Source organism: Physeter macrocephalus, chromosome 2 (assembly GCF_002837175.3).
Source record: "Physeter macrocephalus isolate SW-GA chromosome 2, ASM283717v5, whole genome shotgun sequence".
Classification (NCBI taxonomy): Eukaryota; Metazoa; Chordata; class Mammalia; order Artiodactyla; family Physeteridae; genus Physeter; species Physeter macrocephalus.
The window spans coordinates 115939905-115959468 of record NC_041215.1 but is presented as its reverse complement, the minus strand read 5'-3'; the positions used below and the strand labels follow the sequence as shown (position 1 = coordinate 115959468).

At 33.8% G+C, this 19564-nt stretch overlaps 1 protein-coding gene across 1 annotated transcript in view; it reads right to left on the bottom strand.

The window, feature by feature from the left end:
- SPAG16 (sperm associated antigen 16) overlaps positions 1-19564 on the bottom strand; it is a 906896-nt gene that overhangs the window by 848491 nt on the left and 38841 nt on the right. Inside the window, exon 6 of the mRNA XM_024124705.2 lies at positions 6208-6315. Within this exon, the coding sequence (XP_023980473.1) occupies positions 6208-6315 (108 nt within the window). The remainder of the gene's footprint in view (positions 1-6207; positions 6316-19564) is intronic.

The window sequence follows — 19564 nt, the reverse complement described above, 5'->3', positions numbered from 1 at the left end:
AATCTTTTTTCTATTTTTTTGCATTGGTATAAGAAATGAATTAACCAGATAAAGGTCAACACAACAGAGCCAGGAAGTGCAAGAAGTATTATTTGGCATGCAACTTCCCTGCAACCTAGGTGGAGGTGGGCAAGTCACATTTCTCTTGAGTTAACTAGTTCTCTGTTTACTTTTGCTGTATTCAAGTATGCACCCAGAAGTTGCTGCTACTCATTGACAGAAAACAAAATTGCAGTTTCTTTAATTCAGAAACAATTTTCAAAAAGACAAGGGCTACAAACAATAGATGATTAAACAGAAAGGGTGTCATTCACATCAAAATTAAGGATGGTCTTGAAAACAAGTATGAATAATCTCATATTAAGAAAATAAAGTATAAAATATTTTGATATCTCAATTCATCTCAACATATGATATAAATTTTAAGAATCTGTTTTATTTGAAAATGCTTTCAAAATATTTTTTTCATTTTTATGAAGTGTGACTTACATGGAGTGAAATATATAGATCTTAAGTATTACAGTTCAGAGTTTTCATGCATGCCCAGGTAGTCCACATTGTTATCAAAATATAGAGCATTTCTAACATTTCAGGAGATTCTAGACCTTCATATACTTGGACTCATAGAACATGTTCTCTTCAGAAACTGGCTTATTTCACTCAGCATAATTTGTTTTTTAGATCCTTCCATGTTGTTGTATATATCAGTAATTCATTCCTTTTTATTGTGAGTACTACTCCTTTGTATGTATATTCTACAATGTGTTTATCCAATATTATGCTGATGAAGAACTGAGTTGTTTTCAGTTTGGGACTATTATGAATAAAGTTTCTATGAAAATTCTTATACAAGTCATATAAGATATTTTTGGTTATGTACCCTCATTTCTCTTAGAAACCATACCTAGGAGTTGAATTTCTGGGTCGTAATTTATACTTCCAACAGCAATATATGAGACTCCTGGTTACTTCACCTCTTTGCCAACATTTGGTGATAATTAGTATATCTAGGGTTTGACAATTTTATTATCAATTTTGTCAGTTTTGTTATATTTTTATACAACCAATATATGATTTTGTTGAATTTTTCTTATGTTTATAACTTTGCTAGTTTATTGGTTTCTGATCTTTTTCTTTCTTTGTATTTAATTGTTCTTTTTTGAGCTTCTAAGGTACAAGATTAGACCATTGGTTTAAATTTTTCTTCTTTTCTAATATAAGCTATCAGTTTCACTTTCTGCACTGCTTTGGCTGAATCCCACAAATTTTAATGTTACATTTTAAATCACTCAGTTCAAAATATTTTCTCATTTCCTTCTTTGATTCATGGGTGATTTAGATATATGTTACTTAATTTCCAGATATTTGGAAATTTTCCAGAGCTTTTTGTCATTGATTTTTAATTTAATTTGATTGAGGTCAGAGATACTTTGTACGGATATCAATTCTTTGCAATTTATAGAGATTTGTTTTATAGCTCAGCATACGACCTGTTTTGGTGAGCATTCCACAGGCACTTGAAAAGTCCAAAGTATTGACAGAATTCAAGAAATGTCAATTATGCACAATTAATTTGTCCTGTTCTGTCAACTTGAGAATTTTTGCCTATTTTTCTAATAATTGCTACAAGAGGAATGTTTAAATCTCCAATTATAGGGGCTTCCCTGGTGGCGCAGTGGTTGAGAGTCCGCCTGCCGATGCAGGGGACACGGGTTCGTGCCCCGGTCCGGGAAGATCCCACATGCCGCGGAGCGGCTGGCTCCGTGAACCATGGCCGCTGAGCCTGCGCGTCCGGAGCCTGTGCTTCGCAACGGGAGAGGCCACAACAGTGGGAAGCCCGTGTTCCGCAAAAAAAAAAAAAAAAAAAAAAAAAAATCTCCAATTATAACTATGGAAATATCGATTTTTCCTTTCTGCTTTATCAGGTTTTGCTTCATATATTTTCAAGTCTTATATTAGAATCATGCATTTTATATCTTTCTGATGAACTGACTCTCATCAATATGAAATGACTTCTTTTTCTCTGGTTCTCAGGATGTCCCTGACAATGTTGTTTCTGTAGCGCTCCTCCTCAGGCCCTATGGGCTTGCAGAGGAGGCCCTCCTGCCCTAGAAAGAGCTAACACTTCAGCTGTGCTGCAAGCTGCTGCAGAGGCCTTTCGAAGTTTACCTTTAAGCTTTTTATAGGGCAAGTCTAAAATAGTTCCTTCTCCAAGACTAGAATAGCTCAGCTCCTATGGCAGGGTTTATCAAGGGTCTTAACTGAGTGCTCAGAGTATTCAGTGAGCTTTCTCCATTGTAGCTGGTCAGAACTCCTACATCTGCAATCTCTGGAATCTCCATTTGGCACACAGTTGCCCAGGAGCTGTTCTTTGCAGGCTTCATGTTCTCTTACCATATACTTCCACAACTTCGTATCTGGTCAAAGACTAAAAGGAACCACTACAGATATTTCTCAAGTACCTTTTCATGTACCTCTCTCCTTTTGTGCACCGTCCTGCAAATTCTAGCTCTCTCAGTAGCCCTGAACTCTGACCTCTGCCTCATCAGCTCGTCAAGACTACCATGGTCTGTTTGGGTCCCACCTTGTCACACTATTTTCTGAAAAGTGCCTCCAGACAGAAATCTGGGCTGATCATGCTGCTCACTTTGTGTATTTCCCTCCTCTTAGACATCCCCGTTCTACTCTAAAAAACAACACCAAAAATTCTGTCCAGTTTTGTAGTTCATTACAGTGGACAGATAGCTAGTCCAGTACCAGCTGGAGAGCTAGCTTTATACCAGTTATTCTTATATGACTCAAAGCAGAAGTCCCCCAAAATAATTTTACATTTGTTTTTATTAAAAAATTAAAACAGTAGTCCTCATTTTATAAAATATTTTCATGAATTTATTTATGAAAGCCATTGATTTATAAATCATATTTCTCAACATAATTTTGATTATACTTGATGACAGTAATAAAACCTAAGCATTAAAGTTATGATATACATTTATATTATATTATATATAACAATATGTATTTTATATATATGTTATACTTAGTGTGTATTAATTCAGTCACACTCAGCAAAGCAAGAGAGAGTAATAAAATAAAAGATATAAGTAGTATATATAATTTCATCCCCTATTCTACTTAATGTACTTAGCATATATACATTTTGCTATATACTATACACTTCTAGGGACATTTATACATTTGTAAACACATATTCAGGTACAGAGTTATATACACAGAACATTGTGTGCTGAATTTGTGGGCAATTGAAGTATAAACATTATTGATGATTTTGGCATCTACTCATTCATGAGACATGACTGGATTATCCTCTGTGCAAAGAATTAGCAGCACATAAATACCAATAAGATATAACAAGGAAACAACATTCACAGAAATCTTCTGTTTAATCAGACTGAAAGAGTGTGACTGTTTTATAAATTCCATAAGAACCTCATAATTCATCCACTTATAAGTTCTAATTGGTTGGTGTTAAAAATTCTGAAAATAAGTACTTTTATAATAAGTCACTCATGTTAAACAGGAAATTCTGAAAAATTGACAGATAAAAGCAACAAATTACAAGTTAGTTGAACAATTTAGAGAAAACATTAAGGTTAACTTTTTGTGGTTTATGATAAAAAGACACATCATTGAAATATTTGGGTAAAATATGACACAGAGAACTCAGACCCTAACTTATCCTGGAATCAAAAATCCTCTTCTCTATAGCTGATTTATTATGCAACCGCGCAATTACAAGATAAGGTGTTCACTGCTGACTGATTAACTTCACTGGTGATTGATTAACTTCATGACTAGTTTTTTTGTGACTCTCAGGTCATCAATGAAATTTTGTTTTTGGTCCTTAGAAAAAAGATATTAGTGATTTATCCAGATGGTTCAATGGAGACATTATTCTTACTGATTAAATATGGAAATAAAGGTTATCTGAATATACACTAAGTGTAGTTATATTCCAATGTAATGTGGATTTCTTCACTGGGGCCCCTAAGGGTTACAAAAAGTATAATCAGAAAATGCTGAATTTTTACATGAAATAAATTATAATAGTATTCTCTTTAAACATTCTAGGAAATTTAACAAGTATGATATATTTTACACATAGGCTAGAAGTCTCAAAAAAAATAATTTAAAACAAAAACTCAAAGAACAATTTACCATGAATAGAACATCAGCAACAGTGAACAATCACATTTCAGCTGCCACAGCTGGATACAAAGGTGCTCTGAGACTGTCATCAACCCAAGTAACTCAAATACTAAAGCCTGCTTGTATCAGCACAGAGGGTGAGAACGGACTCAAACCTGAGATCGTTCCCATGAAGAATGTACTGTGATTCAAACTCACGTATGTGTATGTGTATGTATGCACACACACACACACACACACACACACACACACACACACACACACACACACACACAACTATTAAAATACCTTTGGGCTTTTCCTCTGGGCAAATGGGTACCTCACCCTGATGAAAGGAACAGCAATTAGTTATCTTTGTACAAGAAAAACCTTCGCTACCTTTATAGACTTCTACATGACTTCAGAAGAGCCACAGGCCTCTTTATTGCCCTGAGAGTAGAATAATTCCAAAATATAAAAGATATAAAATTAATTCCCAAACATTAAAATATAAAATTTTTAAAACAAAATACAATATACAGTTCTAAAAAGAGACCTGTATAAAAATCAAAAGGGAAATCTACATGAAATAGTATATATTTAGCACATACTTTCAATGTTAGGGTATGTGCAAAGTACTTACTATCTATTATGTTCCAGACACTATATTAGGTACTTTTATTATGACAGTTTTTACAGATAAGAAACAGAATTACAATGAGCACACAAAGGTAAGTAGTGGAGCCAGGCTTCCAACGTTTAATTGACTCCAAAATCCAAGCTCTTTCCATTACATTGTACTACTTCTCAATTAATGTTTTTGTTAAGAGGAAAACAAATCATTTCAAAGATTTTTTTCTGAATTTTTCTGGAGTTGGAACAATTTTATGAACCAAAAAAATAATTTAGACCAAAATATGAAACCAAAAGCATTGATTAAAGTCAATGAATTAACACTCTCAAGGCCTTTTTTTCAAGTTAATGCAATCTCTCTTTCATTAAACTGGTGTTTGATTTCTATAGAGATCCAATTAAGAAAAATCAGAAAAACTCTAATTTCTAATATATTGCTAAGTTAGAAGGTACATTGATTGATTCTTTCAAGACAGCCTATAATTAAGAAATCATAATAGCCATAATGACCATAATCACTACAAAAGACAGCAATTATCCTGACCACCTCTAAGCTATGTTGTTCAATACAGTAGCCACTAGCCAAATGTGGCTATTTAAATTTAAACTTAAATTAATTAAAATTAAATAAAATCAGCAATTTAATTCATCAGTTGTACTAGCCACACTGAAAGTGCTTAGTAGAGGATGTGACTGATGGCTATCATATGGGGGGAGTACAGATATAAAATATTTATAACATTACAGAAAGTTCTATTGGGCAGCACTGCCCTAGAACAAGCAAAGGAGAATTTTAGTTAGAGATTATAAATTCTTTTCTTATTTGGCGGCGGGGGTGGGGAGGGCGGGGTGGTCAGGGAGAGGAGGAAGGCAGAGGGAAGTGAATCTGAGTATCATTAGAGTAATTTCTAAAAGCCTTAGGATAAATTCAAGGTTATGCAGTATGTCGCCCCCTCCACCTTGCCCTTGTCAAGCTGCTTCTGCACTTTGCTCTCCATTCTTACAATTTGGCAAACATGTCATGTTCCTCCAGTGACTTGGTCCCTTTGCACAGGACGCTGACCCCACTCCCTCACTCTGTTAACTCATACTTTAGAATTCACTTTCTTTAGAAATAGGTCCCTGAACCATCTCACTCTCCAATCTGGTTGGGCTGACCACCTCTTGGCTTGCATAAAAACAATCCAGTATATTTCACCATATTTCTGTTTAACTCCTCCCCCATCACACATCTTAACAGTCTCTGGGAACCTTGACAGCAAGGACCTAAACTTGCTCATCTTTGTATCAAACACATGGCACACAGTAGATGCTCAATAAATGCTGAATGAATAACTTTACCTGGAACCTTCTTCCATGGCCAAATGGCTTAACACAAATTAAATAGTTCTTTAATAAATATGCCAACAAATACTAGCAGCTTACCCTTTGAGGTCATTAATTAATTTGTCTTTCTCCTGGACTGTTCTCTTGTGGTGCATTCGATGAAAATCACGCTCTTTCTGAGTTTTCAGCAGATCTGCTCTAGCCTTGCTGAAAAATAAGAATAATAACAACTTTAAAAATCACTGCTAATTCTTTTCTGAAAAAATTATTTACTTATCAGTTCAAATCCAGTACTAAGCAATTCAAAAGACTATTGAAAAGCAAAGATTCCACTATAATTCTCATTGAAATATCCCAACCAACATAACATATATGGGGGTGGGGAATGAATAGGCTAAAACCTGTAGTTTCAAAAATATCATTTATTCACGTTTCATTTAAATAAAGGAAAATTAAAGGTATGCTGCCACAATAACACATAATCCATCATCTATTTTCAAAGACAATTTGTTTATAAAATTGAAATACATATAAAATAGGATAATTCAAAATAATTACAAATAAAGGAAAAGACTTTACAAAATTTAATTCTGAACTTGCTTGAATATATGGTTAAGTGGGCTACTTAGTTCTGATAATTGTAAAAAAGAAAGCGTATAAATTCTAGAAAACCAAGATTTCATTCTGGTAAGGCATGTGAAAAATATATACCACCTACAGATCATATTACTAAAATAATTGGTAACTTAATGAAAAAAGTCTTCAATATCAGTGTTGTGATACAGAAGCATTCTTCAACTGGATATATCTTCTGTAGACCCCTGGCATAAAGCAAGTGAGAGTATTCTTTCTCAGCCCAAGTGGTATGTGAAAAAATTAATGGGAACGTTTCTCCACCTCTACAATGTAAGTTAGTTTCAATGTAATAATTTAAAATATAATTTATAATGTAAAAGTGGTTATCTAACAGTCTTAGTTAACTGACAAAGTGCTACGGCACTGAGATTCTAACATTCTGAAAAATGGATGGACTAAATTAGAGTACTGACAGCTTGCAAAAAGGTCAGAATGGAATAAATCTGCCTCTCATATTTCAAAATTCAGATTATATGAAATAAATGCATGCAATAGATTTCTGCTTTAGGAGCTATGTCAGAGCAATCATTGAGGAATGGTGGCTGGGATACTGCCAGAGCAGTGGCATGAGTTTAGGTTTTCAGACTTCTGATGGCACATATTATGATCAGTGAGACTTCTTGCTGCAAGATCAAGCCACACATGGCATATGGTGAAAGGGTCTTTTCCATTCTTCCAAGTTTCTTTCTTTCTCCCCTACCATCTCCCACTTATTTTAGATGACCTGTACTGTTCTTCATTCTACTGTCAATGTTGTAGTTTTGACCACATGTAAATAAACACTGTGTCACAGTACTTCATGGTCTAACCATCTAACCCTCAACTTCATTTCCATGCCAACAATCTTGAAGGCACAAGAAAATGTTGATTAAAATATTGAGACTTGAAAAATCATCTGTGGAATATTTGAACTATTAGATAAACAAACAGTTTATTCTTTCCAGGTTTTAACTCTATGTGTATGTGTGAGAGAAGATGGACCAAAAAAAAGAGAGAACCCCTCTGCCACCAAAATGTGCCTAATGAGTAGAGAAGTGAGTGAAAAGGAGGAGAGAGTTTAAGTAGAATGACTAGAAAAGATATATGGCTGAGTTGGCATTTTGTTGTGAAAACACAATAACATCACTTGAATTCACATTCACTTATAAGAAAAGTATGTAAAGTGTCTTAAATACTATCTTGCACATAGAAAATATTCAATAAATGTTACTGTAATAATCATCATCATCATATTACTATTTAGTATAGTAGAACAGATATATTCAATTCCTCAAACAGCTACATTTATCTACCTAAAATAAGGGGCATGCCAGTAGGTAAATATCCTCTAAGGGATCAAAAATATCAGGATACATGATTATTAGTAACACTGATCTTTATGTATATCTTTATAAAAGAATTTAAACTTTATGAACATCTATTTTGAGTCTACTAAAGCTCCATTTTGAGTCTACAACAACTTGATGAATTACTTCATAAGCTTATATTTTATTTATCTTATCTGAAATGTAAACCCATAATAGGTTAAAAAAAACTTAGAAAAATAATATTGCAGAGTTTCTTAAGCAGAACCACAAATGTGCAGCACTGCATCAACTCATTTTAAATATACACTTAAAGTCCTATTTGTACTCATCCCAGGAAAGATAGCATAGGAATTGACTGAAGTATTGGACTTTATAAAGTTTTTCTGACCATTAAATTGGTTTTCAGAGACTTGCTTTCTGTTTGCACAAATGAGGTCTACTCAGTGAAACAATTTAAATTCATTTCATGGTGATGCTTCTCTTATTATGACCTTCCTGCTGCCCATTTGCTTAACAAAAGGAAAATAAAAGTTGTACTAAAAAATAAAGTTTGAAATATTCATATAAGCAATTAATACTTAAACTATATAGTATTTTCTCATTATATTAGAAGAGCATCGTTGTGTTTAAGAAAAACTTTTATTAAGACAGACACCAAATATATAAATTCTATTTCAAGTACAATGAAGTTAAGTTATTCAGTGAAACATTCTATTTAGATTCGTATATAATAAAGAACACTCTACTTAAATGCTTTTCCTTAATGAGATGGCAGAGTGACTAACTTCCCATTTCAGGAAAGCAGCATATCAAAATACATAATTAAATTATAAAATATCAAGATACTCATATTTTTTCATACTATAAAAGCACTGTCCCCAAAACTCCATGTTTATCGTATTAACGTAATTTAATAATGTACTCTAAAAAAATTATTTTTAACTGAATGCTCCAAGTAAAATAATTTTTATTAACTGAATAGTTTTTACTAAGCTTTTAATAATAGATTTATTGAGTTATTCTGTTATCATAATTTGGCAAAAGGTACCATATAAACATTTTCTTGTTTACATGCACCAAAGTAGGCCATCTTTGTCATGTATTTTTTCGTGTGCAAACTTGAATCAAAGTAATTTCTGATAACAGTACTATATAATTACCAACTATTTCATCCTCTTCAATTGGTTATAAATAAATTAGTTTAACCCACTACAATTATTATTGGAATAATTGTCAGATAGCCAAAATACTACTCAGCTAGATTAGATGCAAACTTTCATTATATTCTTAACCAAAAAAGAAAGGGTTATACCCATGTCTGGAAAATAATACCTTCTTAATTTAACAAGCAATTACCTAAACACTAAAGCATGAAATTTTATGGGCCTCATTATTATCTTTATCCACAGTGTGTGTTTCTGAAAGTCATTAAATTAAATGGGTCTTTGGAAATGCTGGGTACTCTTTGACCTTTCATAGCAGTGAATTTTGTAAGTGAAGTTAGGTCCTATTAGTAAAGCACCTAATTTTTTCTCAGTATTAACAGCCATTTAATTTTCATTATGCCTATATTTTCCAGCAGAAGATAAAACCAAGTATTTCATTATTTTTAAGATGGTACACTTTAATCTTCTATTTAATAATCCCAGTCAGTATTATTTCCTGCCTAATCTTCAGGACTCTCAATAAAACTTTTCTGTTCTGCATTACATTTCCTTACTATAAAAGCTCAGCAAAGGAAGACAGTACTCTAAATGGGGCAAGACGTAGCTTCAGAGAAAATTATTTAAATTCCCATCAAAAAAGGAAAACGATGCCTACTCCTAAGGAATATTATAAGAGGCAAAAATCATCAATTAACTACTCTAAAAATTATTAAAAGCTTAATTAAAGAGCCAAAATGGTTTTTTTATTAATTTTTATTGGAGTATAGTTGCTTTATAATATTGTTAGCTTCTTGCAGTACAGTAAAGTGAATCAGTCATACGTATACATATATCCACTCTTTTTTCCATTTCCTTCCAATTTAGGTCATCACAGAGCATTGAGTAGAGTTCCCTGTGCTATACAGTAGGTTCTCACTAGTCATCTGTTTTATACATAGTAGTGTATATATGTCAGTCCCAATCTCCCAATTCATTCCACCCCCCTCTTCCTCCCTTGGTAACCATAAATTTATTCTATACATCTGTGACTCTATTTCTGCTTTGCAATAAGTTCATCTCTACCATTTTCAAGATTCCACATATAAGCAATATTATAAGATATTTGTTTTTCTCTTTCTGATTTACTTCACTCTGTATGACAGTCGCTAGGTCCATCCATGTCTCTGCAAATGAGACTTTCACTCCTTTTTATGGCTGAGTAATATTCCATTGTATATATGTACTACATCTTCTTTACCCATTCCTCTGTCAATGGACATTTAGGTTGCTTCCATGTCCTCGCTATTGTAAATAGTGCCACAATGAACATCGGGGTGCATGCATCCTTCGAATTACAGTTTTTTCCCGATATATGTCTAGCAGTGGGATTGCTGGGTCATATGGTAGCTCTATTTTTAGTTTTTTAAGGAACCTCCATACTCTTCTCATAGTGGCTGTACCAATTTACATTCCCACCAACAGTGTAGGAGGATTCCTTTTACTCCACACCCTCTCCAGCATTTATTGTTTCTAGATTTTTTGATGATGGCTATTCTGACTGGTATGGGGTGATACATCATTGTAGTTTTGATTTGCATTTCTCTAATAATTAGTAATGTTGTGCATCCTTTCATGTGTTCGTTGGCCATCTGTATGTGTTCTTTGGAGAAATGTCTATTTAGGTCTTCTGCTCATTTTTTCAATGGGTTGTTTGTTTTTTTTATATTGAGCTTCAGAGCTGCTTGTATATTTTGGAGATTAATCCCTGGTCAGTTGCTTCATTTGCAAATATTTTCTTCCATTCTGAGGTTGTCTTTTCAATTTGTTTATGGTTTCCTTTGCTGTGAAAAAGCTAAAGTTTCATTAGGTCCCATTTGCTTATTTTTGTTTTTATTTTCATTACTCTAGGAGGTGGGTCAAAAAAGATCTTGCTGTGATTTATGTCAAAGTGTTCTTCTGGGGCTTCCCTGGTGGTAAAGTTTCATTAGGTCCCATTTGCTTATTTTTGTTTTTATTTTCATTACTCTAGGAGGTGGGTCAAAAAAGATCTTGCTGTGATTTATGTCAAAGTGTTCTGCCCATACTTTCCTCTAAGAGTTTTATAGTATCCGGCCTTACATTTAGGTCTTTAATCCATTTTGAGTTTATTTTTGTTTATGGTGTTAGGGAGTGTTCTAATTTCATTCTTTTACAGGTAGTTGTCCAATTTTCCCAGCAGCACTTATGGAAGAGACTGTCTTTTCTCCATTGTATATTCTTGCCTCCTTAGTCATAGATTAGGTGGCCATATGTGCATGGGTTTATCTCTGAACTTTCTATTCTGTTCCATTGATCTATAATTCTGTTTCTGTGCCAGTACTATACTGTTTTGATTACTGTAGATTTGTAGTATAGTCTGAAGTCTGGGAGCCTGATTCCTCCAGCTCCATTTTTCTTTCTCAAGATTGCTTTCACTCTTTGGGGTCTTTTGGTCAAAGTGTAAAAAATTTTGTTCTAATTCTGTGAAAATTACCCTTGGTAATCTGATAGGGATTGCATTGAATCTGTAGATTGCTTTGGGTAGTACAGTCATTTTCACAATATTGATTCTTCCAATCCAAGAACATGGTATATTTCTCCAACTGTTTGTGGTATATTTGATTTCTTTCATCAGTATCTTATAGTTTTCTGAGTAGAGGTCTTTTGCCTCCTTACGTAAGTTTATTCCTCAGAATTTTACTCTTTTGATGCAATGGTAAATGGGATTGTTTCTTTAATCTCTCTTTCTGATCTTTCATTGTTAGTATATAGAAATGCAAGAGATTTCTGTGTATTAAGAAAAACTGTACACACTGCTCTATTTAAAATGGACAACCACCAAGGACCTACTGCATAATACAGGGAACCCTGCTCAATATTATATAACAACCTAAATGGGAAAAGAATTTGGAATAGATACATGTATATGTATAACTGAATTACTTTGCTGTAAGTTTGAAACTATCAACATTGTTAATCAACTATACTCCAATATAAAATAAAAAGTATTTTTAAAAACATATTTCTGTGTATTAATTTTGTATCCTGCAACTTTACCAGATTCTTTGATGAGCCTTAGTAGTTTTCTGGTAGCATCTTTAGGATTTTCTATGTATAGTATCATGTCATCTGCAGACAGTTAACAGTTTACTTCTTTTTTTCCAATTTGGAGTCCTTTTATTTCTTTTTCTTCTCCAACAGCCATGGCTAGGACTTCCAAAACTATGTTGAATAAAAGTGGTGAGAGTGGGCATCCTTGTCTTGTTCCTGATCTTAGAGGAAATGCTTTCAGCTTTTCACCATTGAGTATGATGTTAGCTGTAGGTCTGTCATATATGGCCTTTATTATATTGAAGTAGGTTCCCTCTAAGCCCACTTTCTGGAGCGTTTTTATCATAAATGGGTGTTGAACTTGGTCAAAAGCTTTTTAAAGAGCCAAAATGTTAATAGCACACATTCACATAAGTCCCTCCTATTTGCCAGGCACAGCTACAGGCCGTGGGGATATACTGAGCACAAGACAAGTCCCCAATATATGGAGTTCACAATGTAACAAAAAAGTATACATTAGATAATTAGATGTAAAGGGCACACATTTCGAGCTCCCTCACAAATATACAGCCTTAAATTAAAGATAACCTAATAACTGGAAAGAGATACCATACAAATAGAAGACTAAAACTTACAAATATATCAATCCTTCCCCCCCAAAAAAGTATGTATGTATAAATATATGTGTACACACACACACACACACACACACACACATTCTTCCCAAATTGTTATAGATTCAATTCAATCTTAATTCTAATCCCACTCCTGTCTTTCTATAGAAATTGACAAAGTGATTCTTAAATTTGTAGGAAAATGCAAAGGATCTAGGATAGTCAAACTGTCTTTAAAAAAGAAAAACAAGCTGGAAGACTAACTCTATCTGACTTTAAGGACTTAATTAAACTTATGGTAATCAAGAGTGTGGTATTAGTATAAGGATAAACAATAAGTTAATGGAACAGAATAGAGTATAGAAATAGACCCACAATTACAGGGTCAATTGATTTTCAACAAAAATGCCAAAGAAATTCAATGAAGGATGAAAAATCTTTTTAAGAATGGTGCTGGAACAACTGTTAGGAAACAATTAGTTAGGAAAGAAAACTAACCTCTAGCTCCTACCTCACACAGTATACAAAAATTAAAGATAGATCACAGGCTGAAATACAAATTCTAAATCTTTAAAGGTTTTAGAAGAAAACAGAATATTTCTGTGACCTGGGAGTAGGCAATGGTATCTTAGCCAAAATATCAAAAGCAATATTGTAAAAAAGATAAATTAGACTTCCTCAAAATTTAAAACTTCTACTCACCCAAAGACACCATTAAGATATTGAAGAATCAAGCCATAAACTGGAAGAAAATATTCACAATATTCTGACAAAGGATTTGTAACCAGGATATATAAAGAACTCTTACAACTCAAAAATAAGACAACTAATTCAACCAAAAACAGGCAAAAGATTTACACAGAAAGCAGAATCAATGAATGGCCAATAAGCGCACACACATACACACACACACACACACACACACACACACACAAATGTTCACAATATCATTAGTTATCAGGAAGATGTATATCAAAACTACAAGAAGCTGCTACCATACAACCACTAAAATGGCTGAAATTTAAAAGACTAACAAAACTCAATGTTGGTGACAATATGGAGCAATTGGAACTCTCATATATTGCTCTTGAGAATGTAAAATGACTCAACTTGAATTTAGAAAATGGACTAGCAGTTTCTTATACATCTACCCTTCATAAATTCCATTTCCAAAAGAAAGCACATCCTCACAAAAAGACTTGTACACAAATGTTCATAGCAGCATCATTCATAAAAACCACAGCTGGAAACAACTCAATAGAAAAAGGGTAAACAAATTGTGGTATACACTACACAATAGAGTACTACTTAGCAATAAAAGGGAACAAATTATTGATAAATGCAAAAATCACATATAAATTTTACAGATTTTAGCTGAGTGGAAGATGTCAAACACAAAGAAATGAATATTGTGTGATTCCATTTATGAAGTTCAAAAAATTGGCAAAGCTAATTTAAGGTGGAAAATAAAATCCGAACAGTGATTGCCAGGGGAGGGAATGACTGAGAAGGGACACAAAAGAAATTCCTGGATAGACAGAAATGTTCTATAGTAACATGAGTATGGAGGTTACAAGACTTCATCTGTTTGTCAAAATTATGTAGCTAAGACTTGTACATTTCAATTTATGTAAATTATAACACAAAAAAAGAACTGTAAAAAATAATATAATAAACAGGATGTGGGGTAGGGTGTGGGTGGAGATAGAAATGAAATAAGAATGGCAGAAAGTTGATAAGTGTTGTAACTGTCTGACAGGCCCAAGAAGTTCATTATTTTATTTTGTTTACTTTCTATATGCTTGGTATTTGTTTAGAATTAAAAAGTTAATATATATAAGCAAATAAATAAATTGCCTTGTACCTGCCTTCTGGAAAAGATGCCACTCTTGGGTATTTATTCAGTGTTACTGCTGCTGCTAATAATAAAGTTGATGAAGATAATAATGCTATTCCACCCACTTAATAATACTGTGTACTAGATACAGTGCTCATTACACTGTGATGGTTAACACAAGCATAATCTTTGCTTTACAGGAGTATAAAAAAAAGAATAAGGAAATAAAATATATACATATATATCCATAAACTGTAGTGAATGTTCTGAAAGGGGAAAAAATGATATTGTAATATAGAATACTGATTTAATCCTTACTGAGCACTTACCATGTGATGGATATTGTGCTAAACACTAAAATGATTCCCTCAAGGATAGGTAATGTCACCCCACTTACGTATGAGAAAACTGAGAGATAATTATATTCTTATAGCTAACAAATGGCAGACAGTATGCATTTGTGTTGCTCTATCCATAATATCTGATCCAATATCAATATCTGTCCTGAACCAAAGTTTGACTGGGGTTAGTAAGTAATGCAGAATTTGATAACAACAGATGTTGTCCTTTCAAGAACCTAACTGTCCCTTAAGAAGCCAGTTTGACTTCATTATTACTATGTTGTAACCAGATAAGTCAACCTATAAGAAGGTTTTTCAGGATATAATGTTCTCCCTGTTTCCATTATGTCCCCCCATCCAGTCTATTTTCCACACAGGACCCACCTTACATTATGTTTCTCCTCAAAACTATCCATTAGCCTCACCATCCCACTCAAAGGAAAACAAGCAAAGTTCTAACAAAGGCCTCTACCACTTACCCCCTGATTCTAGTCACTATGGTCCCCTTGTTCATCCGCTAACAAGCCAAGCTGTCCCCAACATAGGCTCTTTATACTTCCTTTTCCCTCTGCCTGGAATTCCTTTTTCCCAAATTGACACACAGCCTCCTCCTTCAGTTTCTTCAGATATCTGAGAGGACTTCCCTCACTATACTGTATAAAACAGCACCTCATTTATTTCTGTCTCCTCTACTTGTGTTCTTTTTCTGCACAGCGCCTACCACCACCTGATTCAACACATTCTGTCAACATCCACATGTAGTTAGTGGTGATCTTATTGCACAGCACAGGCTTAGAGAGCTTAAACAGCATGGAGGTAAGCCTGTCTATGAGGTAGAAGTAGAGGCAGAACAGCATGTTCTCACAGAAGCTGAGAGAGGACAAGAATGAAACAGGATGCTTTTCTCTTTCTGACTTACTTCACTCTGTATGACAGACTCTAGGTCCATCCACCTCACTACAAAATAACTCAATTTCATTTCTTTTTATGGCTGAGTAATATTCCATTGTATATATGTGTCACATCTTCTTTATCCATTCATCCGATGATGGACACTTAGGTTGCTTCCATCTCCTGGCTACTGTAAATAGAGTTGCAATGAACATTTTGGTACATGACTCTTTTTGAATTATAGTTTTCTCAGGGTATAAGCCCAGTAGTGGAGTTTCTGGCTCGTATGGTAGTTCTATTTGTAGTTTTTTAAGGAACCTCCATACTGTTCTCCATAGTGGCTGTATCAATTAACATTCCCACCAGCACTGCAAGAGTGTTCCGTTTTCTCCACACCCTCTCCAGCATTTCTTGTTTCTAGATTTTATGATGATGGCCATTCTGACCGGTGTGAGATGATATCTCATTGTAGTTTTGATTTGCATTTCTCTAATGATTAATGATGTTGAGCATTCTTTCATGTGGTGGGATAGGAAGGGTGGAAGGGAGGGAGATGCAAGAGGGAAGAGATATGGGGACATATGTATATGTATAACTGATTCACTTTGTTATAAAGCAGAAACTAACATACCATTGTAAAGCAATTATACTCCAATAAAGATGTTAAAAAAATTTTTTTTTAAAGAATGAAACAGGATGTTGTACACTAGAGTAGAATAGGTGGGATGAAAGCCAGATTACATGATGTTAAGTACAAGTATTATACAATGATGATTTTAAGAGTAAGCCATCCAGTTGAGAATATTTGCAGTCTATATGCTTAGCAGAAGACATAATATGCTAGTCAAGATATGGAACAAAATCAAGCAAATAGGTTTCTAATTATAAAACCCATAATTTTTTTTATGTACCTCGGACTGAGGTGAATATTGTGGCAGGTCAACTACCAAATAAAACAAGGTTTATGAAATAGTGTCTTAACTGTAAAAGATAACGCTAAGTGATGTTTTTTAGTCTTCATTCAACTAACAGTTCTCTGCAAATGTGAGAGGTCACTTAAATTCTAGACCTCTGCATTTAAAATAACAATTGGTCTACATTTCAATATAAAAGTACAGTTATATTCTAATCTTCCAAGAAAGAATGTCAAACTACTACTTATATCATTCCTCTTCAGTATCTAGTATGTATTAGGTTGGTCAAAAACTTCACTCAGGTTTTGCCGTAAGATGTTCTGAACGAAATTTTTGGCCAACCCAATAATATATTTAATGTAACTATAAATCTTTTTAATAATGCTGTTTTTCCCTTACAAACATCCATAAAGAAATTTTCCAAGCAGTTTTTTCCCAACCTTTTTTTTTAACAAGATTTAATTGACATGTAACATTATATCAGTTTCAGGTGTACAACATACTGATTGGATGTATGTTTGTATATATTGCAAAATAATCACAATAAGTCTGGTTAACACCCATCACGAAACATACAGATACACCACACACCAAATTTTATATTTTAGAAGATAATCTACATTTGCAGAAAATATAGGGAAAGCCTCAGTTCTAAAATTGGCATTGCTTACAGCAGAGAAAAAGACAATTTCTTTTTTTCTTTTGTAATTATAGCAATTCAGATATTTTATAGTGAAATATTTTCCCTTTTCATCTCTTTCTTCATGCTTCATCATTGCTGAATTTCAAAAATAATGATAATTTTAAAAAATCTAGGGATGACAGCCTTTAGAAATATTGATAAATAATAGCTGACATTTTCACAGCACTTTGTGATTTACACAGCTCTTTAATATAGATTGTCTTATTTAGTTATCACATCACTCCCTAGGAGTTAATAATATTATGCATAATTATTCCCAGTATCACAATAAGGAAACTGAGTTAATAAGTAGCAGAATATTGGAAGCTAGGTATTTGAACTTTAAGTTCAGTACTCTTTCCATAGCAAATCTTCCCTAGATAAATAATAAGCTTACAGCTGTATGATTTCACTGATTTTTCTAGATTCATCACTAAATGCTACCAGTTTAATCAAGATAATATATAACACATCTGTAACCTGACTCTTTTTATGTATTAAATATTAATTATTATTAGAAAAGTAATTGACATCTACATTTATCTTGCTTTAAGAAACAGCCTTAATCCTAAAAAAGAAAACTTTAACGTAAATTCCTTAAAGGGAATCCCATGTTTATCACTAATTCCTACTGAGAAAATAGCCTCACAAGTCAAATTGAAAAACCTGTGTGATGAAACTTACAATTTGGGGCAAACTTGTAGCATGACAGAGATAGTTTTGGGAATTCTTTACAAAATTTCAGTCTCCATTTTCTGGGAATGTATCCAACAAAATTAGGCCACAGGGACATCCTTCATCAAAAGGGGCTGTGAAGCACAATTTGCTTAATATTCATTCAGTGATATAAATATTAGGCATTTACTAAGGGTCAAGCAGCTTTCCTTCAAATTTCCCATGTCAGGTAGATTAAACTAAATAAATATTTTCCTTTTCTAATTTGTATAAGTTTAATTATATCAAGTAAGATAGATTTGAGAGATACCGTAAGCCCACTGAAACTAAAACTATATTTTAGTAAATACAGTAAATTTTAAAAACATTTAGTAATCTGATATTTTAGTAAACATGAACGAGACAGATTTCATTTGAGTGATATCTGTTTGAATCATGGTTTCTTTTAACATTAATAATTTGCATGGGCAACAGTTTATATGGTTTTTATTATAGTTATTAAATATAATATTCAATAAACAACCAGTAATAAAAATGATAATTTCATAGCACTGGGGCAAAACTCATTGCAGAAAGAGTCTCTACCTATTCAAAAGAAATTAGCAAACTCAAGCAATAATTCAAAGGAGATTAGGAACTGAAACAGTATGCCAGGCAGCACTCTGAAAAATTTGCTGTGTCAAATTCCCAGTGCATCCATTAGGTGTCTATACAAAATCACAGTGAGTGTCAGGGCCAAGAGTGCAAACCACTTCTGAGAAATGGAACTGAGGATAGAGAGGATGCTGGTTCTAGTACTATCATTCTGTGGATAATCATACACTTCCATCTAAAATGAAAAATCCCAAATAGAACATCCATAGATAATATGAAAGTTGTATAACTTGCAAAATACATTTCTGTAAGTGCACATAATAACTGAATAAACAATCGTACAAATTATCATTTATTTACCACTACCTTTCAAAAGCAGAAGCTTATTTTAAATGTTTCCTTTACCTGGCAATACAGTCTTGTTTCTTTAAAGTTTTTTACAAAGATCTTAGAAATACTATGTTCCTTTATGGTAGTTCTGTTTATCTAATTTTTGTTTTAATATGATTCTTTAACAGAGAAAGCCCCTCTTCAAATGTTTAATAAAAATTAATGAACATGGGGCTTCCCTGGTGGCGCGGTGGTTGCGCGTCCGCCTGCCGGTGCAGGGGGGCCGGGTTCGCGCCCCGGTCTGGGGGGGTCCCACGTGCAGCGGAGCGGCTGGGCCCGTGGGCCGTGGCCGCTGGGCCTGCGCGTCCGGAGCCTGTGCTCCGCAGCGGGAGAGGCCGCGGCAGGGGGAGGCCCGCATGAC